The sequence below is a fragment of the Schistocerca nitens genome, chromosome 3 (assembly GCF_023898315.1).
Source record: "Schistocerca nitens isolate TAMUIC-IGC-003100 chromosome 3, iqSchNite1.1, whole genome shotgun sequence".
Taxonomy (NCBI): Eukaryota; Metazoa; Arthropoda; class Insecta; order Orthoptera; family Acrididae; genus Schistocerca; species Schistocerca nitens.
Genome location: NC_064616.1, coordinates 769,794,696 through 769,818,005, shown reverse-complemented (window position 1 = coordinate 769,818,005; position 23,310 = coordinate 769,794,696). Strand labels below are relative to the sequence as shown.

The window sequence follows — 23,310 nt, the reverse complement described above, 5'->3', positions numbered from 1 at the left end:
TGCAGTAGGGTAAATAACGTCCTAGATACTACGTGAGCTACTGCGGAGACTGGGTGGATAGTACACACTCTTCCATGAGTTTTGTTTGTCTAAAAATGGATGAACATATATCTTAACAAAAGACTACCATTACGTTGTTGAGTCGTAGACAGAATCCAGTCAATAACGTTACTCTGACTAACAGATAGATTTCTTTCCGTGCGCCGGCCGGTGTGGCCGTGCGGTTAAAGGCGCTTCAGTCTGGAACCGCGTGACCGCTACGGTCGCAGGTTCGAATCCTGCCTCGGGCATGGATGTGTGTGATGTTATTAGGTTAGTTAGGTTTAATTAGTTCTAAGTTCTAGGCGACTGATGACCTCAGAAGTTAAGTCACATAGTGCTCAGAGCCATTTGAACCATTTTCTTTCCGTGCGCAGATCACAAACAGTTCAAACTGCAGGCGGAAATCAAACACGCTTGACGACTCCCAGCAGTGACACAGAGTACATCTGATCACTGCGATAGTGGAACTGAAACGAAAGGATAGCCATCTGCCATAACTGGAGCGTAATTGGAACACATTCTGTAGGAGTGATGATGAAAACTGGAATTGTCAAACCGCAATTGAAAACGAATTTCGTAACGCATATGGAGTTATATACCTCTGGAAATGAATACAAGCTTTGTGTCATGTAGAATTGATGTTGTATTCGGCGTAAATGGTATACCAACGTGCTGTTAAGGCATACGCTGTGCAGTACCGCAATGACATTGGCAGTGCAGATGACTTAACAAAGTCTGCTGTACTTGTCCTGCTACGAAGAAAAAATTGCTCAACATGATGACGTATTCTTAGTCTCATTTATGGTACTAGGAGACACGTTACATTAAAAAAAATTCTTGCACTGTGTATGTGTATTTAAGACTGGCAGCAATGGTTGACTGACTGGCCGCGCCGCACTGCAGTGGAGCAGAGAGCCACTGGAGAAGAGGCTTGTATCCGGATTCCTTTTTTAATCACACTACAAAGGGCTAGGAGTGATACAAATTCACAAATTCGTGCATGCAGTCTGCTCCTGTACATAGGGCTACCAGCTTTACTAGTTGCTCTTTAATCGAGATATGTACGGACGAATGTCGCTCATAGAGGCTGGCTGCAGCGCAGGATGAATGAGCCGCACTGTCGCCATCGCTTCTCTCTCCCTGTTTGTTGGGCAGGTAAGTGGGATGGGGAAGGCGTGGGGTGGAGAGAACAACCACCGGTCAAGACAACTCGACCTTTGTAATAGTAACCGTAACGTTTTGTTTATCCACGTGTGGGGTAAGCCGCCTTCGACAAGTAGTGCAGTGGCGCGGCTCCAGTCGACGGCTATGCAACAGCGGCGTGCGGATGGACCGAATTGGGAGAGGTCCTGTTGCACTGTTCTTCCCAGTTTTAAATAAAGAAATAATGATAGCCCTCTTTCCACGGCCTTCTTGATATCAAGACAAGCAGCTCGCGGCGTGGAGTGCGGTGCGATAGGAAACACCGTGTGAAGTTGGGAAAGTAATTGTTTTATAGTACAGTGCATAGGTCTTCTATTTTTACCCTGGTGTCCGCGCTCGTGGTCTCGCGTTAGCGTTCTCGCTTCCCGAGCACGGGGTCCCGGGTTCGATTACCTGAGGGGTCAGGGATTTTCACCTGCCTCAAGATGACTGGGTGTGTTGTGTCGTCTTCATCATTATCACCGCCGGCCAGGGTGGCCGAGCGGTTCTAGGCGCTACAGTCTGGAACCGTGCGACCACTACGGTCGCAGATTCGAATCCTGCCTCGGGCATGGATGTTTGTGATGTCCTTAGGTTAGTTAGGTTCAAGTAGTTCTAAGTTCTAGGGGACTGATGACCTCAGAAGTTAAGTCCCATAGTGCTCAGAGCCATTTGAACCATCATTATCACCATTCATCCCCATTACGGTCGGCGGAAGGCAACGGCAAACCACCGCCATGAGGACCTTGCCTATTACGGCGGTGCGGGTCTCCCGCATCGTTCCCTTACGTTCTGACAAGAAGAATGGGACTTATCATCATCATCTTACCCAGATGGTATCGGAGCAAGTGTCGAGCATATTAGCGATGTATAGACCTCTCTCTGTGGAAAAGTTCCAGCCCTTATTTTCTTAAAAGTCCACTATAATGGTATAGTGTTAGGAGATCTTATAGTTACGTCACACGCTAGAAGTGCAGGTGATGAGCTCATTTTAATTGAAACGTAGGCTTGGTTATATATTGTTGTTAAATAAAAGTTGTTTAACACTGGATATCCGTGTAATTTGTTAGATTACCACAATGTGGTGCCTGTTTCACCGTTATTTTTACGTGTGTCTTCCTGAAAAAAGTACCTGTTTGTGGTGAAAATCTATAAACTTTAACAAAAAACCCATATTTACTTCCGTCGTTTTAAAAATCGGTAAATTTATCGGCATCTGCAGAATAATAGGGGTAAATAAAAAAAATTACCTAAAAGCTGTAAATTACTGTGCTCAGAGCCATTTGAACCATTTTTTTAAGTAACCGTGACGTTTTGTTTATCCACGTGTGGGGTAAGCCGCCTTCGACAAGTACTGCAGTGGCGCGGCTCCAGTTGATATGTTAGTGATGTTACTAAATATTTAAAGCCATGTATTTTACGTTTGTTTCCTGAAAATCGATAAAATAGCAGCGAAATTAGTATTTATGTGTGTTGTTTTAAAAAATCAGTAAAATCAGTTACGAAACCTATATTTACATGTATCTTCTTAAAAAGTGCGGTAAAACAGCAAAAATGTTCAATTGTATGTGAATTCCTAAGGGACGAAACTGATTAGGTCATCAGTCCCTCGACTTACACACTACTCAAACTAACTTATGCTAAGAACAACACACACACCCATGTTCGAGGAAGGACTCGAACCTCCGGCGGGAGGGGCCGCGCAGTCCGTGACATGGCGCCTCAAACCGCACGGCTACTCGCCGCGGCTGGAAAATAGCAGCGAAACCCATATTCAGCTCTATTTTCTCAAAAAGAGGGAGAAAATCAGTAAAACAGCAAGTAAATGAGCGTCGACTTAGAAAACTGGATAAAATTAGCCACGAATCAGTAAATAGCACCGTATGTTACAGAAATCAGCACTGGGTGTTGAATATTTGCGAAAACTAGGCCAATGCCGATGGGTACAACGCTATTCTGCCAATTTGCAATATCACCTGAATTTACTGATGGTGCTGCTTGAGTGAGTCCCAGATTTACAATGATAGTATTGGGACGTTAAGGACCGGTGGAGGCGGGAACGACAAATAGCAGCACAGTGGGGTCGGTGGGGAAGATATCATTTTTGGATAATAAATTACCATCATTAAAATCTACATCTGCATCTGTATCATACTTCGCAACCTGTCCAATGTGTGTGGCGGAGGGTACTTTTCGTGCCACTAACTGAGCGCTCCAACCCTGTTTCATTCGCGAATAGCGCGTGGGAAAAATGATTGTCAGTAAGCCTCTGTATTGACCCCAATTTCTCGAATTTTCTCCTCGTGATCATTACGTGAGACGTATGTAGAGGGAAATAATATGTTGTCCGACTCTTCCCAGAAAGTGCTCTGTCGAAATTTCGGTAGCAGATCTCTCCGTGATGCACAACGCCTCTCTCCTAACGTCTGCCAAGGGTATTTGTTGAGCATGTTCGTAACGCTCTCGCGCCGTCTAATCGATCCCGTGACGAAACGCTCCGCTCTTCGTTGTATCTTCTCTGTCTCTTCTATAAGTCCTAAATAGTAGGGATTCCAGATAGATGAACAATACTCAAGAATCAGTCGAACAAGAGCCTTATAAGCCACTTCCTTCAAGGATGAGTTACATTTCCTTAAGATTCTTCATATGAATCTGCGTCTGACACCTGCTTTTCCCACTATTTCATTTATGTGGTCATTCCATTTAAGGTCGCTCTGGATAGTTACTCCTAGATATTTTACGGTAGATACTGTTTCCAGCGGTTTGTCATTAATAGCTGTGAGGTAGTGGATTTCTTTTCCTATGTATGCTCAATATGTTACTTTTCTTACGTTCAAGGTCAACTGTCAGAGCTTGCACCATTCATCAGTTCTCAAGAGGTCATTCTGCAAATCGTTGCTATCTTCTGGCGTTGCTGCTTTGTTATAGAGAACCGCGTCATATGCGAACAGCCTTAGAGAGCATCCGACGCTTTCTACTAGATCATTTATATAAATTGTAAACAGTAACGGTCCTTTTACACTTCCTTGGGGTACTCGGGAAATTACCCTTACATCTGTCGGCTTTGTTCCGTTAAGAGCTACATGTTGAGTTCTACCTGCAAGGAAGTCTTGAATCCAATCGCAAATCTGCTCCAATACTCGATAAGCTAGTATTTTTTTCACTAAACGGCAGTTGGGGTGGTGTCAAATACCTTCCTGAAGTCAAGAAATACGGCATCTACCTGAGCGTCTTTGTCTACAGTGCTGTAGAACTCATGGAGGAACAGAGCGAGCTGGATCTCTGCGGAACTCATGTTGATTTTTATAAAGGAGATTTTCATTCTTGATAAACGTTGTAATTCTTAAGCATAAAACATGTTCCATAATTCTACAACGGGTTGACGACAACGACATAGGTCTATAATTGTATGCATCTGTCCTACGGCCCTTCTTAGAAACTGTAATGACCTGCGCTTTCTTCCAGTCGCTAGGTATGCTTCGTGGCTCAAGCGATATACAATACATTACTACTAGAAGTGGAGCAAGTTCTTTCGCTTAATCTTTGTAGAATCTTATAGGTACCTCATCTGGTCCTGTCGCCTTTCCACTACTAAGCGATTGTAGTTGTTTTTCTATTCCGCGATCGTTATCTCGATATCTGCTAGTTCGACTTTCGTACAACCTTTGAAAGAAGGAAAAGTGTTACGATCTTCCGAGGTAAAACAATTTCGCAAGACTGAATTCAGTATTTCGGCCTTCTCTCTGTTATCTTCCGTTTCGGTGCCAGTATGGTCGCTGAGTGAATGAATAGACGATTTTGACCTACTTACTGATTTTAGATGCGACCAAAACCTCTCAGGGTTTTTACTCAGATCTGTTGACAATTTTACTTGCAAAGTCAAATGACTGCTATCGCTTCAAACTAAAAGCACTTGATCACCTGGGTAAATATGAAACAAAGGCTGCCATATTGCCTATAAATTACGGTAATTATCATGACAGTTATTGCCCAATAATTATGTCCCAAATAAAAAAAAACTTTCGCTCAAGTAAACAGTTTGTTTACATAAAGGTCATTAAATTAGGCTCGCGCAACTGGGTAGTTTGTTTACGTAAGTAGAACAATGGGTCCTTTGTCGCAGTACCAGCCTATGCCCATTATTATTTCGGACGTGCAGTATCTTTGTCTCCTCTGAGTTAGCAGTCTGTTCGGTAGTTATTGGTGGGTGTCCGTGGTCTGGCCACCATGCGTCCGTCAATGGTTGACATATATAGACTACTGACCATTAAAATTGCTACACCAAGAAGAAATGAAGATATAAACGGGTATTCATTTCACAAATATGTTATACTAGAACTGACATGTGATTACAGTTTCACGCAATTTGGGTACATAGATCCTGAGAAATCAGTACCCAGAAGAACCACCTCTGCCCGTAATAACGGCCTTGATACACCTGGGCATTGAGTCAAACAGAGCTTGCATGGCGTGTACAGGTGCAACTGCCCATGCAGCTTCAATACGATACCACAGTTCATCAAGAGTAGTGACTGGCGTATTGTGACGAGCCAGTTGCTCGGCCACCATTGACCAGACGTTTTCAATTGGTGAGAGATCTGGAGAATGTGCTGACCAGGGCAGCAGTCGAACATTTTCTGTACCCAGAAAGGCCCGCACAGGACCTGCAACATACGGTCGTGCATTATTCTGCTGAAATGTAGGGTTTCGCAGGGATCGAATGAAGGGTAGAGCCACGGGTCGTAACACATCTGAAATGTAACGTCCATTGTTCAGAGTGCCGTCAATGCGAACAAGAGGTGACCGAGACGTGTAACCAATGGCACCCCATACCATCACGCCGGGTGATACGCCAGTATGGCGATGACGAATACACGCTTCCAATGTGCGTTCACCGCGATGTCGCTAAACACGGATGCGACCATCATGATGCTGTAAACAGAACCTGGATTCATCCGAAAAAATGAAGTTTTGCCATTCGTGCACCCAGGTTCGTCGTTGAGTACACCATCGCAGGCGCTCCTGTCTGTGATGCAGCGTCAAGGGTAACCGCTACCATGGTCTCCGAGCTGATAGTCCATGCTGCTGCAAACGTCGTCCAACTGTTCGTGCAGATCGTTGTTGTCTTGCAAACGTCCCCATCTGTTGACTCAGGGATCGAGACGTGGCTGCACGATCCATTACAGCCATGCGGATAAGATGCCTGTCATCTCGACTGCTAGTGATACGAGGCCGTTGGGATCCAGCACGCGTTCCGTATTACCATCCTGAACCCACCGATTCCATATTCTGCTAACAGTCGTTGTATCTCGACCAACGTGAGTAGCAATGTCGTGATACGATAAACTGCAATCGCGATAGGCTACAATCCGACCTTTATCAAAGTCGGAAACGTGATGGTACGCATTTTTCCTCCTTACACTAGGCATCACAACAACGTTTCACCAGGCAACGCCGGGCAACTGCTGTTTGTGTATGAGAAATCGGTTGGAAACTTTCCTCATGTCAGCTCGTTGTAGGTGTTGCCACCGGCGCCAACCTTGTGTGAATGCTCTGAAAATCTAATCATTTGCATATCACAGCATCTTCTTCCTGTCGGTTAAATTTCGCGTCTGTAGCACGTCATCTTCGTGGTGTAGCAATTTTAATGGCCAGTAGTGTAGGTGAAGCCCTCGGCATATCATTTAGCACATGGCATAAGAAACGAATGCTTGGTTGAAGTTTAACATCCAACGGAAACTGGTCATGCGGAAAGAATGATGTATATAGGGCAGCGATGAATAGGTGACGACAAAAGGAAGAATGCACAGGACAAGGGGAAGAAAAACGTCAATAGCAACTTTCCTATTATCTGGATGATGTGGATCCGAGACTGCACAAGTAAATGCAAAACACGGATGATCCTAAATATACGTGTTTTTACCAAAGCCTAGTATTTACTGTACTTACAAAAAAAGGTAAGTGAGAGATTTGATAGCCCATTGCATTACTTACGCGTTACTCGCCGGGAACTGCCAACTTGTTTATAATCTTGCACTGAAAACACTCTTGTGCCACTTGATTTCAGCTCAATTTCGGGAAAGAACTGCACAGTTTTGACTTTTTCTGTTTTTCATTCCCTTTTTGCTGACAGCAGTATCCATTTTCCGGAGAGTTGAGACATCGGTATAGTCAAACGAAATCATCATGAGTACTAGGAACGTTGCCTACCTGAAAACAGCCGCTTTTTCAGGTAGTCATTGTCAGTATTTATCGTGGCGTTCATGGAACACGCGAATGCGTACAGCAGAAGATGATCATATGACTGCAGTGTTTGGACCGTTTCTACTCTGTCCACAAAAAAGCGTAACTGATTATGTAGCAGTTTATGGACAGTTGATCTTGCGTCCTGCGATTTTCATGATGCACGACGATATGACTTCTGGGGACTGCGTTGATATGCAGCTTTTACTCTGCCTACACGTGCTTGAGACACAGCGAACAATCCACTTCGAGGAAGGTCTTTGACACAGTCTGTCTTTTATAGTTTCTGAACCACCTCAGTATGCTTTTTTTTGCCGTTGGTCCCTCCTATATTGGCGCCGATAATTACGCAGTACCGTCGTCATGAAATGGTTCAAATGGCTCTGAGCACTATGGGACTTAACATCTGTCATCAGTCCCCTAGACTTAGAACTACTTAAACCTAACTAACCTAAGGACATCACACACATCCATGCCCGAGGCAGGATTCGAACCTGCGACCGTAGCAGCAGCGCGGTTCCGGACTAGAACCGCTCGACCACAGTGGCCGGTGACCGTCGTCATAGATTTGGGTTTTACATGTCAGAGGAGGCTGTGTTTAGATTTCACTATGTTTACTTAAATCACTTCTGCCGAATGCGAAGATGACATCTGAAATAAAGCTACTACTGATTTCCTAATGTATCCAGCTCAGCCATTTCGTGGTCTGATCCATATTTACGTGGCCTTGCAAGCGTCCTTGTCATTTACAAGAGTTTAATCTCTGTGCTGTTTATCTTTGACCCTTTAGCGACACGAGAAACGTCGGGACTGTGGGATGAAACGTTGAAAATGAAAGTATGAGTACGGACATTTGTGTTCTCTAAAAAAATCGCGGTTTCATCGAAGTACAGAAGAATACATCAAAGATTGGTGCCATATTTAACAGTGGAACAATCTGCCCTGAAGTCAGACATTAGGCGTCAGATGGGACTCCAGGTCAATTATGTTTCTTTTGAGTATGAAGTAAGCGCAGCTGCTGGAGTCACAATATTAATTAGAATAACTAATTAGTTAAAAGAACAGTGTTATTGTGTCACACCTATTAAACAAGTAAAAGGCCTATGCTCCATGCAGGACTCTATTAAATTCTTAACAGAAAAGAGTTTTCATCATTTATTTCGATGCAATGAGAAAACTATTCAGTTTTTATACATTAATTTTGTTGTTGTTAAAGTTAAGTAATTTTAAACTAATGAATACCATTCGTGCTTTGGTACTGTAATAGGCGGCCTCAGAGTTCCTCCCACAACGTATTATACACATATATTTCCTTACAATTTGAGTGTTATCCACACGCCTGCAACGTATTCGTTCCATCGCGGCCACTCTGAGCTGTAATCATTACTTATTAATAGCTCCACCAAGGTAGGATGTAATTCGAGACTTTAACGCATTTAATTCCTTCCGTAACAGTTAACAGTCCGCCTATGTAGCTCAGTGGTCAGCGTGTCTGGTTGCAATGCGGAGGAACCTCTTTCGATTCCCGGTACGGTAAAGGATGCTTACTTGGTGGGAGGACTGGAATGGGGTGCATTCAGCCTAGTGAGGAGCTACTTGACTGAGAAGTGGCTGCTCTAACCTGAAAAAAGTGGACAACGACCAGGAGAGCCACGTGCTGACGCCACGCCCCTCTATACAGCAACCAGTGACGTCATTGGCACAATATGACACGGTTGCCGATCGGTCCCGATTGGCCGTTTAGGGCCATAACGCGGAGCTTTGCTTCCTTGTAATAGTTAATAGGCACAGACAACCGAGCGCAGTCATTACACTGCGCAAGGAATACCATCGTTCCTACGTGGAAGCTGTGAGACATTTACAGCTTCAAGTGTGGTGTTCGTTCATGGCTGCAATCCTCTACTCGCGAAATGTGCAAATGTGATGTGCCATATGAAAGCGTAGTACTGAAATTTTAAGTTAAACTTTAGTGCGTTGTTTTGTGAGGTTGTTAACAAAGAATAAAAGACAGCATTCTTGTTATTTGTGGGAATATTTTCTGTAATGGACGAAAGTAAGAAAACTGTACAGTGCAATATTTGTAGTCAAACATAATGTGGTTCAAAACGACTGTGAATAACCAGAAAAAGCATCTGGAGCGAAGAAAATGAACAATAAATCTACATTCAAAGTACTACAGTGTCCGCAGCTCGTGGTCTCGCGATAGCGTTCTCGCTTCCCGAGCACGGGGTCCCGGGTTCGATTCTCGGTGGGGTCACGGATTTTCTCTGCCTCGTGATGACTGGGTGTTGTGTGATGTACTTAGGTTAGTTAGGTTTAAGTAGTTCTAAGTTCTAGGGGACTGATGACCTGTTAAGTCCCATAGTGCTCAGAGTCATTTGAACCATTTTTTTTTTTTTTTTTACTACAGTAACGCGAACTATTTTTCTGGTTTCAGTGTACTTTATAACCTACGTGGAATCTACTAAATAATTTTCTGGTTTCAGTGTACTTTATAACCTACGTGGAATCTACTAAATAATTAATAGGTTTCAGGAACCTAGTACTTGGCTGGAACTGAAACAGCCGGCCGGAGTGGCCGAGCGGTTAAAGGCGCTACAGTCCGGAACCGCACGACCGCTACGGTCGCAGGTTCGAATCCTGCCTCGGGCATGGATGTGTGTGATGTCCTTAGGTTAGTTAGGTTTAAGTAGTTCTAAGTTCTAGGGGACTTATGACCACAGCAGTTGAGTCCCATAGTGCTCAGAGCCATTTGAACCATTTGAACTGAAACATTGTATGCTAATACATGTCATTAACAGTTTAGCGAATCCCTACTGCAGGCCCACTTATTACCATGTATTGTGATGGCGTGCACGATATCACTATAACGTGCAATAATGCATGTAATTATGCAGTGAACTTATTTTGGTTACGACAGAATAAATGGCGTACTTACTGTCAGTCACGGACCAAGTGGGTACACGATCCATGCATGCAGTTGCTGAAAGAATGTTGCTATATGTCTCCAGACAACAGCGTGACCGCCTAGTGATATTTCACATCGGCATTTGTGTTAATGAGAGAGTTGTTCAATCTGTGGATGGTTTAAGAGATATCCCAGTGGGGTCACCGCAACGCCTTGTGCATTTGGTGATAACTGTACCAGCCAGCTATTTCCATACAAATCAGTCAACAATAGTAACAATGAGTATAAAGTGCGGCCTAACGGCGTACGATATCATCGATATTTACAAACTATCAGAGTGGTATTTTAAACATCGATGTTTCAATATCGATACTGAAATATATGAAACATCGTAAGTCGATGTTAAAGACGTAATATGGACCTTCGATGTTGGTAGCGAAGCAGGCTTCTAGTTACTACTTTCAATAATTACTTCGTCACTTGCTCAAATCTTTTTCTGGAAATATCTCGTTTTGACGTCAGTGCAGTTGCTAATGGAGTAGAACCAGAATTTCGAAGACAAAGTTATATTTCGTGTGTTGCCCATAGGCTCAACGTGGTAAGGACTGACAATCTGTCTGTGTTGATTACTGCTGGGCAAAGGATTGCAGCTTGATTTCAACAAAGTGTAGTAGAAATGATTAGCTAAGAAAAGAATTAAACCTCAAACTAAAAAAGAAGTATCCACTGAATGGAATTAAACGTTCTATATGATTGGAAGCAGCTGTAAAAATCCTTCAGTGACTAGTAATATCATATATTGACATGCTACAGCACCAACACTAACAGCGGCAAATGTTTTAGTTCTGGCATATGGTTGTGAATATTCTGTGGCCTGCGACTACTTGAGAAATTTGCGTAAGAAAAGTACGTCGCTAGCGGTAAAGTAATCCCAATAATAAGGATACAGAATATCAAAATATCCGGCATGTAACCTACACAGACTATTGAAGAGATTCTGTAGAGTAAAAACATAACAGAAATCCTAAAGCGGCTTGCTAGTAACTGAATATGTTAACACATTAGCGATTTCAAAATGCTTGATCAAATTCGAAAGCAATCAAAATTATCAAATTTAGCGAGCAGCTGTTGAAATGATCGCCAGTGTGAATTAGCAACACCTTGATACATTGCTGTAAAACAGGGAAACCAAGTTTGATTTATGGAGTGAACATTACAAACAACACAAGAAAGGAATAATTTGCCAACTGGAATGGAAACGCACCTACTGTCACAGTTCCGTTATTATCTGAAAGATCGCCTTTAGGTCTTAAACAAGATTCATTAGATGTATTCAGTCACGTTATTGGTACTACCTAAACAAATCTACAGAAAATTGCAAAAAATGGTTCAAATGGCTCTGAGCATTATGGGACTCAACTGCTGTGGTCATCAGTCCCCTAGAACTTAGAACTACTTAAACCTAACTAACCTAAGGACATCACACACACCCATGCCCGAGGCAGGATTCGAACCTGCGACCGTAGCAGCAACGCGGCTCCGGACTGGAGCGCCTAGAAAATTGCACTTAAATACACTGTCGGAAAGAGATTAGTACACCTGGTGACGACGATTTTGATCTGATGCCGGCATATGCCACATGGGGGTAGTAGATGCACTGATAATGGTTTCCGTATCGTCCACCATCAGATAGCGTAGTGGCATAGTTACCAGGGCGCTATCTGTGTCTACCCTTTGATATGGAACTCTCAAAGCCAGAAGGCTTAGTGTGGTCCAAACGTGTGAAGCAAGCAGACAACCATGCCACAGAGATGCACACGTGTTTCCTACAGCCAACTGAGTGGGTTTGAAAGGGGTCAAATTGTGGCCTTCAGAGTGGCTAGATGGTTCTTTTGGAGAATTGCTACATAAGTTGGACGTGCTGCGTCAGTTGTGCAACGATACTGGTGTCAGTGATCAAGTGAACATTCTCATACACGTGGATGAGGTTTTGGATGTCCATGCAGCACAGACAACCGCCAGCATCATCGTTTTGTAAGAGCAGCAGTGGCACACCATACAGCTAACGCAATGCAGATAAGAGGGCTTGCGAGACGTGTCAACACGAACTGTTGCGAACCGGTTATTAACAGTGGGACTACAGGCAAGCAAAAAAACGGGCTAGAGGTAGCCCGGTTTTCACTCACGCCAGAGCATCGATGTGCACGGATCGTCTGGTGCCATCAGAGGATCACTTGGCTGATGGAATGGCACGCCTTGGTCTTCAGCAATGAAAGTAGATTCTGGCTGTACGCAAGTGATAGTCGTTTTCGGGTACGACATATATCTGGTGAGCGCTGTCTCTTACAAGGGAACCTCCCCATCGCACCCCTCTCAGATTTAGATATAAGTTGGCACACTGGATAGGCCTTGAAAAACTGAACACAGATCAACCGAGAAAACAGGAAGAAGTTGTATGGAACTATGAAAAAACAAACAAAATATACAAACTGAGTAGTCCATGCCTAAGATAGGCAACATGAAGGCTTATGTGGGCTCAGGAGCGCCGTGGTCCCGTGGTTAGCGTGAGCAGGTGCGGAACGAGAGGTCCTTGGTTCAAGTCTTCCCTCCAGTGAAAAGTTTAATTTCTTTATTTTCGCAAAGTTATGATCTGTCAGTTCGTTCATTGACGTCTCTGTTCACTGTAATACGTTTAGTGTCTGTGTTTTGCGATCGCACCGCAAAACCGTGCGATTAGTAGACGAAAGGATGTGCCTCTCCAATGGGAACCGAAAACATTTGATCGCAAGGTCATAGGTCAACCGATTCCTCCACAGGAAAACGCGTCTGATATATTCTATGCGACACTGGTGACGGCATGTGCGTCACATGACAGGAATATATTATCGACCCACCTAACTTGTACACTTGGGAATGGGTAAAAAGATTCTTCTACCTAACGCGATTTCGGTTTTCTTGTGGATGTGATGATCACTCCCAAAAAAGTGATGAAAACATAAGAGTTTGTTACATAAACTGAAAATAAAAAATAAAACTTTTCGCTGGAGGGAGGACTTGATCCAAGGACCTTTCGTTCCGCAGCTGCTCACGATAACCACGGGACCACGGCGCTCCGGAGCTCATCTTAGCCTTGATATTGCCTATCTTGCACATGGACTACTCAGTTTGTTCAAAATGGCTCTGAGCACTATGGGACTTAACATCTGTGGTCATCAGTCCCCTAGAACTTAGAACTACTTAAACCTAACTAACCTAAGGACATCACACACATCCATGCCCGAGGCAGGATTCGAACCTGCGAGCGTAGCAGTCGCGCGGTTCCGGACTGCGCGCCTAGAACCGCTAGACCACCGCGGCCGGCTACTCAGTTTGTATATTTTGCTTATTTTTTCGTAGTTCCACACAACTTCTTCCTGTTTTCACGATTGATCTGTGTTCAGTTTTTCAAGGCCTATCCACTGTGCCAACTTATAACTAAATCTGAGGGGGGTGCGCTGGGGAGGTTCCCTTGTTAGTGCTTTCGTGCAAGACACACTGGCCCCTCCATAGGCCTTATGGTCTGGGGTACGATAAGCTACAACTCTCGTTCACTTTTGCTGCTTCTGGAGGGGACGCTAACCAGCGCTCGGTACATGCAGAATGTTGTTAGATCCATTCTCTTGCGGTTCTTGCGTCAGGAAAGTGATGTGTTGTTCCAACAGAATAATTCTCGCCCAGACGCTGCCCGTGCTCTGCATCTGATATGTGTGCACTAGTCGCGGCAGCACTTTCCTTGGCGAGCATCGTCTCCGGACTTATCTCCAATCGAGCACGTGTGGGATATGATGGGACGAGAAGTAGTTCGTGCAATTCTTCAACCAACAACTCTTGCGGAACTATATGAACAGGTCGAGCAGGCGTGGCATAAGGTATCCCAGGACAGTATTCACCATCTGTGCGATCGACTGAATGCTAGAGTCAGAGCGTGCATTGACGCCCGTGGAGGCCACACCACGTACTAGTATGGGTGTTTCAGTATAGGTCTATTACCTCTGAATCGCTTGTGCTATTGATCTTTAAAAGTAATCATTTGATGTCCTCCATGTGCACTGTTGCAACAATAAATCTATAGAGAACTGGAAACCTCTGAAGGGATGTACTAATTTTTTCCAGCGGTATATTTGAGCTGTATAGTAACTTTGTGAGCTTCTGAAAAATATCCTCCAAAGCAGCATATGCTTTTGGTCAAGGACAAAATTGACTGAAATACGTCCGCAGCTCGTGGTCGTGCGGTAGCGTTCTCGCTTCCCACGCCCGGGTTCCCGGGTTCGATTCCCGGCGGGGTCAGGGATTTTCTCTGCCTCGTGATGACTGGGTGTTGTGTGATGTCCTTAGGTTAGTTAGGTTTAAGTAGTTCTAAGTTCTAGGGGACTGATGACCTTAGCTGTTAAGTCCCATAGTGCTCAGAGCCATTTAAACCATTTTTGACTGAAATACATGAAATGTATTCGCAGTTGCGAATATGGACAACCATCAGCAGTAGAATGAAATGACGACAATGAAACTTTGTGCCCGTCTGGGAGTCGAATCCGTATTTCACGCTCATCGCGCGCGGTCACCTTACCACTTGCTAGTCAGACCCAAACTTCCACATGTCGTCAACCATGCGTCTGCAATCTGTACTCGTACATACATTATGTGTATTGCCATACAGGTCGGGCGTTTGACTTGAAAGCCGCTTGCCCGGTGTCAGCGGATAAATACGATATTGCAGTGCCTGTTTTATTCTCAACACAATGCAATATTTTTTCAGACATGCATGCATGTCCAAAGGAACATTGCAGCGTATTCAGAATAACACAGGCACTGCAGTATCGTACAATTGACTGAAGTGAAACTGCTCTCAAAAATGTTATTTTTACAGTCAGCAGACGAAATTTTTAAGGATAGTTAATGCTTAATTAATGTTAATTAATGCTGCATTTATCGATTAATAATGTGATATTAGATGTTGCTTTTTTGCCGTTCTACACTCCTGGAAATTGAAATAAGAACACCGTGAATTCATTGTCCCAGGAAGGGGAAACTTTATTGACACATTCCTGGGGTCAGATACATCACATGATCACACTGACAGAACCACAGGCACATAGACACAGGCAACAGAGCATGCACAATGTCGGCACTAGTACAGTGTATATCCACCTTTCGCAGCAATGCAGGCTGCTATTCTCCCATGGAGACGATCGTAGAGATGCTGGATGTAGTCCTGTGGAACGGCTTGCCATGCCATTTCCACCTGGCGCCTCAGTTGGACCAGCGTTCGTGCTGGACGTGCAGACCGTGTGAGACGACGCTTCATCCAGTCCCAAACATGCTCAATGGGGGACAGATCCGGAGATCTTGCTGGCCAGGGTAGTTGACTTACACCTTCTAGAGCACGTTGTGTGGCACGGGATACATGCGGACGTACATTGTCCTGTTGGAACAGCAAGTTCCCTTGCCGGTCTAGGAATGGTAGAACGATGGGTTCGATGACGGTTTGGATGTACCGTGCACTATTCAGTGTCCCCTCGACGATCACCAGTGGTGTACGGCCAGTGTAGGAGATCGCTCCCCACACCATGATGCCGGGTGTTGGCCCTGTGTGCCTCGGTCGTATGCAGTCCTGATTGTGGCGCTCACCTGCACGGCGCCAAACACGCATACGACCATCATTGGCACCAAGGCAGAAGCGACTCTCATCGCTGAAGACGACACGTCTCCATTCGTCCCTCCATTCACGCCTGTCGCGACACCAGTGGAGGCGGGCTGCACGATGTTGGGGCGTGAGCGGAAGAAGGCCTAACGGTGTGCGGGACCGTAGCCCAGCTTCATGGAGACGGTTGCGAATGGTCGTCGCCGATACCCCAGGAGCAACAGTGTCCCTAATTTGCTGGGAAGTGGCGGTGCGGTCCCCTACGGCACTGCGTAGGATCCTACGGTCTTGGCGTGCATCCGTGCGTCGCTGCGGTCCGGTCCCAGGTCGACGGGCACGTGCACCGTCCGCCGACCACTGGCGACAACATCGATGTACTGTGGAGACCTCACGCCCCACGTGTTGAGCAATTCGGCGGTACGTCCACCCGGCCTCCCGCATGCCCACTATACGCCCTCGCTCAAAGTCCGTCAACTGCACATACGGTTCACGTCCACGCTGTCGCGGCATGCTACCAGTGTTAAAGACTGCGATGGAGCTCCGTATGCCACGGCAAACTGGCTGACACTGACGGCGGCGGTGCACAAATGCTGCGCAACTAGCGCCATTCGACGGCCAACACCGCGGTTCCTGGTGTGTCCGCTGTGCCGTGCGTGTGATCATTGCTTGTACAGCCCTCTCGCAGTGTCCGGAGCAAGTATGGTGGGTCTGACACACCGGTGTCAATGTGTTCTTTTTTCCATTTCCAGGAGTGTATAAATTCGTCATTGAAAATCGATTATTATCAGCCATCGACGTCTGGATGTCGATCATGTAATCGAATTCAACATGGACGATTTGCAATCCCGCCCGTCGGCGCAGTGGTACCGACCGTGCAGCACGTGGACTGTGACGCGCGCGACGTCAGCGTTGCTGGGCCGGCACGAGTAGTCGCCGGAGTCCCTCGGGTGGGCGTCCTGCACCAGCAGGTAGCTGGTCGTCACCTCGCCCTTGTCGGTGATCACCGACACGCCGCCCCGCGCCGAGTCGTAGCTGATCACCTGCGCAAAACAATTCTCTCATAGTGTCTCAGTGCCATCATCTGTTCAAAGTACAGATACAAAATGGCTCTGAGCGCTATGGGACTTAACATCTGTGGTCATCAGTCCCCTAGAACTTAGAACTACTTAAACCTAACTAACCTAAGGACATCACACACATCCATGCCCGAGGCACGATTCGAACCTGCGACCGTAGCGGTCACGCGGTTCCAGACTGAAGCGCCTGGAACCGCACGGCCACACCGGCTGGCAAAATACAGATACACTATCTGATCAAAAGTATCCGGACACCTATTAGTCGACATTAACATGGAGTGTGTCCTCCCTTCGCATTATGACGGCCTGAAATCTGCTGGGAACTATTTCAGTGAGGTGTCTGTCTGTAGGGGAATGACAGCCCAGTCCATTTAGGAACGGTATTGTTCACAAATCGTTGTTTCACAGATGCTGCTTGTTGACAGGACGCATTGTATGTTGACACATACAGTCATCGTCTCCGAACTGTTGTTATACTGTACGCATTACACAGTGCTGTAAACATCCGTCCGCATATAGCGTTTTCTGAAGCGCAATAAGGGGACCACACCCTAACCATGGAAAGCACCCCTACACTGAAACACGAGTTCCTCTGTACTTCACAGCTGGCGCTACACATGATGTCTGGTAATGTTCAGTAGGCATTCGCCAAATTCAGGCCCTTCCATTGGATTGCTACAGGGTTTGTGCGATTCATCACTCGAAATCTTTAGTTAACAATCATCTACTGTCTACGGGCGTCTTTAGTTACACAACTTCAAGCATCGCTTAGCACTGAGTACAGCTTACGAATACCTGCTCATTCTACTTCATTCTTTTTTGTGCTAGCCGGTAGCAGTTTGGGACTCACACGTGATTCCTTCCGCCGATTTCATGCGAATTGTTACAACTACGCTCGCAATGCTCGACGGTCCCTGAGCGTCAATAAACGAACTTCGCCAGGTCTTGGGTTAGCTGTGGTTGTTCTCACGCATTTCCACTTCACAATCACAACACCAACTGTCGACACAGGTAGCTTTAGAAGTGTTGAAATGTTGCTGCTGGATTTGTTACTCAGGCGACATTCAATCATCCATGTTCGAAGTCACTGAACTCTCCCGACCGACAGATTTGCTATTATTGCTTCTCTGTTGATAACGCAGTACTCCCCGCCTCCTTTTATAATGGCGGGTCTGCCTCTTGTGACATCTAGCTGTCACGTCCACATTAGATAAAAGGGTCCAGATACTTTTGATGAGTTGGTGTAATACCGGAAAGCATGAGTCTCAGTTTGTATGGGGCCAACTCTACTTTCTATTAAGACAAATCTAAAGTAAATGTTCTCTACGTTTGCGGCAAACCTGATTCGCGACGCCCTATTCTTGAGACTCTGGCTTGCTGCCGTCCCTCTATCACCACGTTACACGTTCCATTCGGCTTCAGACACTCCATGCCCTTTTTCAGAGTAATTTCAATTATTTTCACCACTCAGAACATGAACTTATCCATCTAATCAACTCTTATCTCTAACCATAACCTACTGGACTCATCACAAATTAACGCTGCAACCCACCCTATCTTTGTTCAGCTCTCAACCCACACATCTCCTAACCGCTACATCCCACCTACTAGTTCCTTCCAACTTGTATAAGCAACATCAATTTCCGTGTAACATTCTCCATAATACATCCCACATCCCAAATCCCCATCCACAGCTACCACAAGCCCCCATCACAACACCCTCATCGCATCTTTATCTTTTAAATGTTTTGTATTAAAAATGTAAATAATGTAATGCAGTGGCCGAAGAGCGACACTTTGGCTGTTGCCAGCCCGCTCTTACAGTTAGTAGTGGGGACGAAAATAAATAAAAAACCGAATGATTACGACTAGTATCCAATAGCTCACCTTATTAAGCAGCGAAAGTATAGTTTCTAAATAGATCGTCGGAATGTTTGCGTAAGAAGGTAAGATATTTGGATTACAATTGCCCTAAACACATAATTATAAAAGTCCTGACACATAAGAGGAGGAGGAGATTAGCGTTTAACGTTTCGTCGACAACGAGGTCATTAGAGACGGAGCGCAAGGTCGGGTGAGGGAAGGATGGGGAAGGAAATCGGCCGTGCCCTTTCAAAGGAACCATCCCGGAATTTGCCTGAAGCGATTTAGGGAAATCACAGAAAACCTAAATCAGGATGGCCGGAGACGGGATTGAACCGTCGTCCTCCCGAATGCGAGTCCAGTGTGCTAACCACTGACACATATGATACACTCAATGTAACAGTCTATCCCACAACAATAAAATTGTTAATCGGAGATTTGGTTAGGCTTATTTGTCGCACATGCTTGGTAGTGACTTGGCGTACTCCCGATGAGGTCCTTCGAAAGCTCTGTTAGCAGCATATTCCAGTCGTGAGAAGCCATCTCACTAATGCATGTTAGACATGCTCTACACGATTTTGGGTCAGATATTTCTCTGGTCAGTCCATTAAATGGATATTCTCGCCAGTGTCTGTTAAACTGTAAACTTGTTTAAGAGATTATATTCTGTTCACGACGAAGGTGCAAATATTATCGAGGACGCATTAGGACAACATACAGGTACCTACTCTAAGTAGGTAGTACAATTACGATTTATGGAGAATATTGTTCGCTTTTTATTTTTTTATGTGTGTCTTTCACCGACTTTGTTTATCTTTTCGATGTTGCTATAATATAATTAAGATCTACGTTACTAATATATAAGAGCAGTGACTTTCTCGAGCGAACTGCGAATTTCTTCAGTATTTCTAAAGGAGTATTTGAACTGCATGCCCATAGTCGACTTTATCTGTAAATTTGCTGATCTTCCTCTACGTGTTCTGCCTGCAATTTCTCCGTGTGATATCAACTTTTCAAGGATCATTTCAACCCTCCAGATAATATACCCAACAGAACGTAGGTCTCTGTGGTTTACAAGCACGACAAGGGCTCTTCTACGAATGAATCATCATTTTCTTTTCAGTTCTCTTAATACCGTGCTATCTACGCCAACACCATATCCGGAACACGTCTGCTCACTTCAGGCCACTAATTCTACGTGCCACTCATTAAACACAGGTGTAAAGGATTACTGGAAAGTCATAATTATGGGATTTTGTGTTATTGCTATGTCTTCCCAAATCTTTGCTACTTTGTCAGTTGGGACTACTCTCTTGATCTCTAGGTAGCTACCCTAACTGCTGCTTAGTTAATCTAGATACATCCATGGATGTCTTGCAAAGCCTGGACATTGAAGCAATGGAATGGCCAGCTGTGAGTCTCGATGTAAACCCCATTTTTTTTTCTTCCTGGCAGATAAAAACTGTGTGCCCGACCGAGACTCGAACTCGGGACCTTTGCCTTTCGCGGGCAAGTGCTCTACCATTTTTTTTTTACAATAACAAACATAAACTGCTTCTAGCATTTTTTCTTTAAATGTATAAGACGATGACTTTATAAAATAAAATTTTTCTGGGAAACGGAAATAAGTGGACTTTTTTTTACATAATAGTGAAAAAAATAAAATAAAATATCCTGCTTCTGTCAATACAAAACAATAGCGTTCTACGTTCCTCTTTTAGGGGCGTACCTCGCTAATCCCGTCATACCTCGCGTTGGTGTCTGGTACGTCTTCACGTGTGTTTGTGGATCCTCTCCACTGTCCTGGTCCTTTCTTGTTCTGATACTTATAGACAATAATTACATTCTCCTACCCGGGACACCCCAACTGGGTGGGGGGTCAAGCAAGGCACTCCCTAAAAAATTTGCGTAATATGTTCGATATCTCGGATGTCTCATAAGCTGTGAGTGATGTTCCTGTAGTAAGGCCCAAAAGTCAAGCACATTCTTACTGCCGTCTCGGAAAAGATAACGCACAGTCAAACCTCGAATCCAAGTCACTGCGTTTGTCTTCGTTCGGGGATAATATGTCCTATCTGGGAGAAGTAGTGTGCGTGGTTCTATTGTTTGCGGCCCCACCCGAAGGAGGAAGGCGATCATTTTTTTGACCAAACACCATACGTCCGCCGAAGGAGCGCATATCAGGCGATGCTCCTCAGTGTCTATAACATTGCACTGCGGACACAGTGGCTCGTCCGCCATATGAATTGTATGCAACCTGGAACGAGTCACGTATTTCCCATTTACCACCTGATACCACAGTGCGCGCGTTCCCGTATCAAGGTGTGGGTGGTGCACTGTACGCCATACCACTCACCACGTAACTGTTGGTTGGCGGCGCTCTACGGCATTATTCGGCCGTCGTCGAGTCAAGATGTGATATATATCAAGTGCCGTTGCCGTCCTGGTAATCGGTAGTTCCATATGTACATAACTGTGTTCCACAAAGAAGGTTCGCATATGGGCAAGCGATGGTGAGATGTGAGCCACCGCTACCGGAGCCGAACGAGAAGGTGGAGCGAGTCCGTCTATCAAGCTGCCCGTCAGACTTGTCTGGTGTCGTGTCCACATCTTTATCATTGTGGTTACATAAATAGCCACTGCTCGGTCGCGTACGTGGACTAGTCCAAGACCTCCACGACTACGAGGAAGGGTGAGGGTTTCGTATCCTACCTTAAAAACCAGACCTGTGCTCACAAAATATCCTAGTGCCGCCAGGATTCGGCGGGCCAACACCACCGGCATAGGAAGAACTTGTGCCAGGTGGGGGATGCGAGAGGCTGGATAAGTGTTGGCAAAGGTGACCCTTTATCCAGTGCCCTTAACCTGTGACTTCGGACACTCGCACGAATTGTTTGCAGATGTCTGTAACTCAGTGCCACCGTGCGTCGAACGTCTGTAGTGAAGATAATTCCTAGGCATTTCATCTTGTTGATCGGCTGTAATGGTGCTACACTTCCTGTCGGGAGTCCTCTCCCGATGTTCATCGCTCCCGACTTTGCCATGTTCAGGCGACTTCCCGTAGCCATACAATACAAATTAATCCAATGCAGGGCCGCTCTTGCCTCGTCGCCTGACCGTGCTAAAAACAATAGGTCATCTGCGTATGTTCGGCATATAAACTTGTTGTGCCTTATCGTCATTCCTTGGAGTCGATTCCGGAGCCCGCAAAGCAGCGGCTCGACAGCGATGGCATACAATATCGTTGACAGCGGGCACCCTTGTCTGACCGATCGTGAGATGGTGATGGGCCCCACCAAGCGTCCATTGATGAGCACTTTGGATGCGGCTCCGTGGAGTAGTCTCATGACGACGGTGACAAAACTTTCCGGAAACTTCATTTTCGTCATCACGTCCGTGAGATAAGCATGACTCAGCCTGTCAAATGCGCGATCGAAGTCTATCGATACCAATACACCCCGGAGACGACATGTTGAAGCCAGTGCGATAACATCGCGGTAGTCGCTGAGTGCCGTTTGTATATCGCTAGCTCCACCTAGCTGGGTTTGGTCGAGTGAAATCACTTGGCGTATCACGCGTTTAAAGCGTGCTGCAAGTATCCTGGCGTAGATCTTATAGTCGCAATTAAGAAGGGTCGGTGGCCGGTAGGCCTGTATCCCTGTGCCGCCAGATGGTTTGTGGATGGGGATGATCATTCCTTCCACGAAGGTGGGTGGAAGACGCACGTTGGGAGACATCAATTCGCAGTACATGGCAGTCCATCGTGGAATCATGAGATCTTTAAATGTACGATCGAACTCTAACGGAAACCCGTCGGGCCCCGGCGATTTGTGCGACGCTCCCTTATCAATCGCTTCCATTACGTCGTCAACTGTAATTTCACCTGTTATCTCCGGGTTGGCCGACTCGTCGAGACACGCGGAGAGCGTTCGTCGGACCTCATGAAAGGCTGCCTGATCGTGTTCCGCTTCTTCATAGAGATGACCGTAGTGTTCCACGAAAGCTTTGGCAATGTCTTTTTGCGTTGTCATGCGGCGACCATCTGGCAGTACGACCGTCTGTATTAAGGTTCTGCGACTACGTTGTTTTTCTCTGATAACGTGATACATCGACGGGGATTCTCCACGGACTCGTTCAAAGGCCCTTGCACGGATTGCGACACCCTCCAGTCGGCGGCGCGTTATGGAAATTATGTGGGCCTGTGCTCGTTTTATACCGGCACGACGCTCCTGTGAAGGTGCTTGTACAGAAAGTTCGCGGAGCATCGTGAAATAAAATTCCGTCGTGTATCGCCTCCACATCGTCTGCTCTCTTCCGTA

The 23,310-nt window shown here is 45.6% G+C and overlaps 1 protein-coding gene across 2 annotated transcripts in view; it reads right to left on the bottom strand.

Annotated features, from left to right (window-relative positions):
• The window catches only part of LOC126249757 (protein turtle homolog B-like), a 472,837-nt gene that overhangs the window by 52,323 nt on the left and 397,204 nt on the right, over positions 1 to 23,310 (bottom strand). For both annotated transcript variants that reach the window (XM_049951444.1, XM_049951445.1), the window contains one exon: positions 16,924 to 17,092. In XM_049951444.1, coding sequence (XP_049807401.1) covers positions 16,924 to 17,092 — 169 coding nt within the window. The remainder of the gene's footprint in view (positions 1 to 16,923; positions 17,093 to 23,310) is intronic.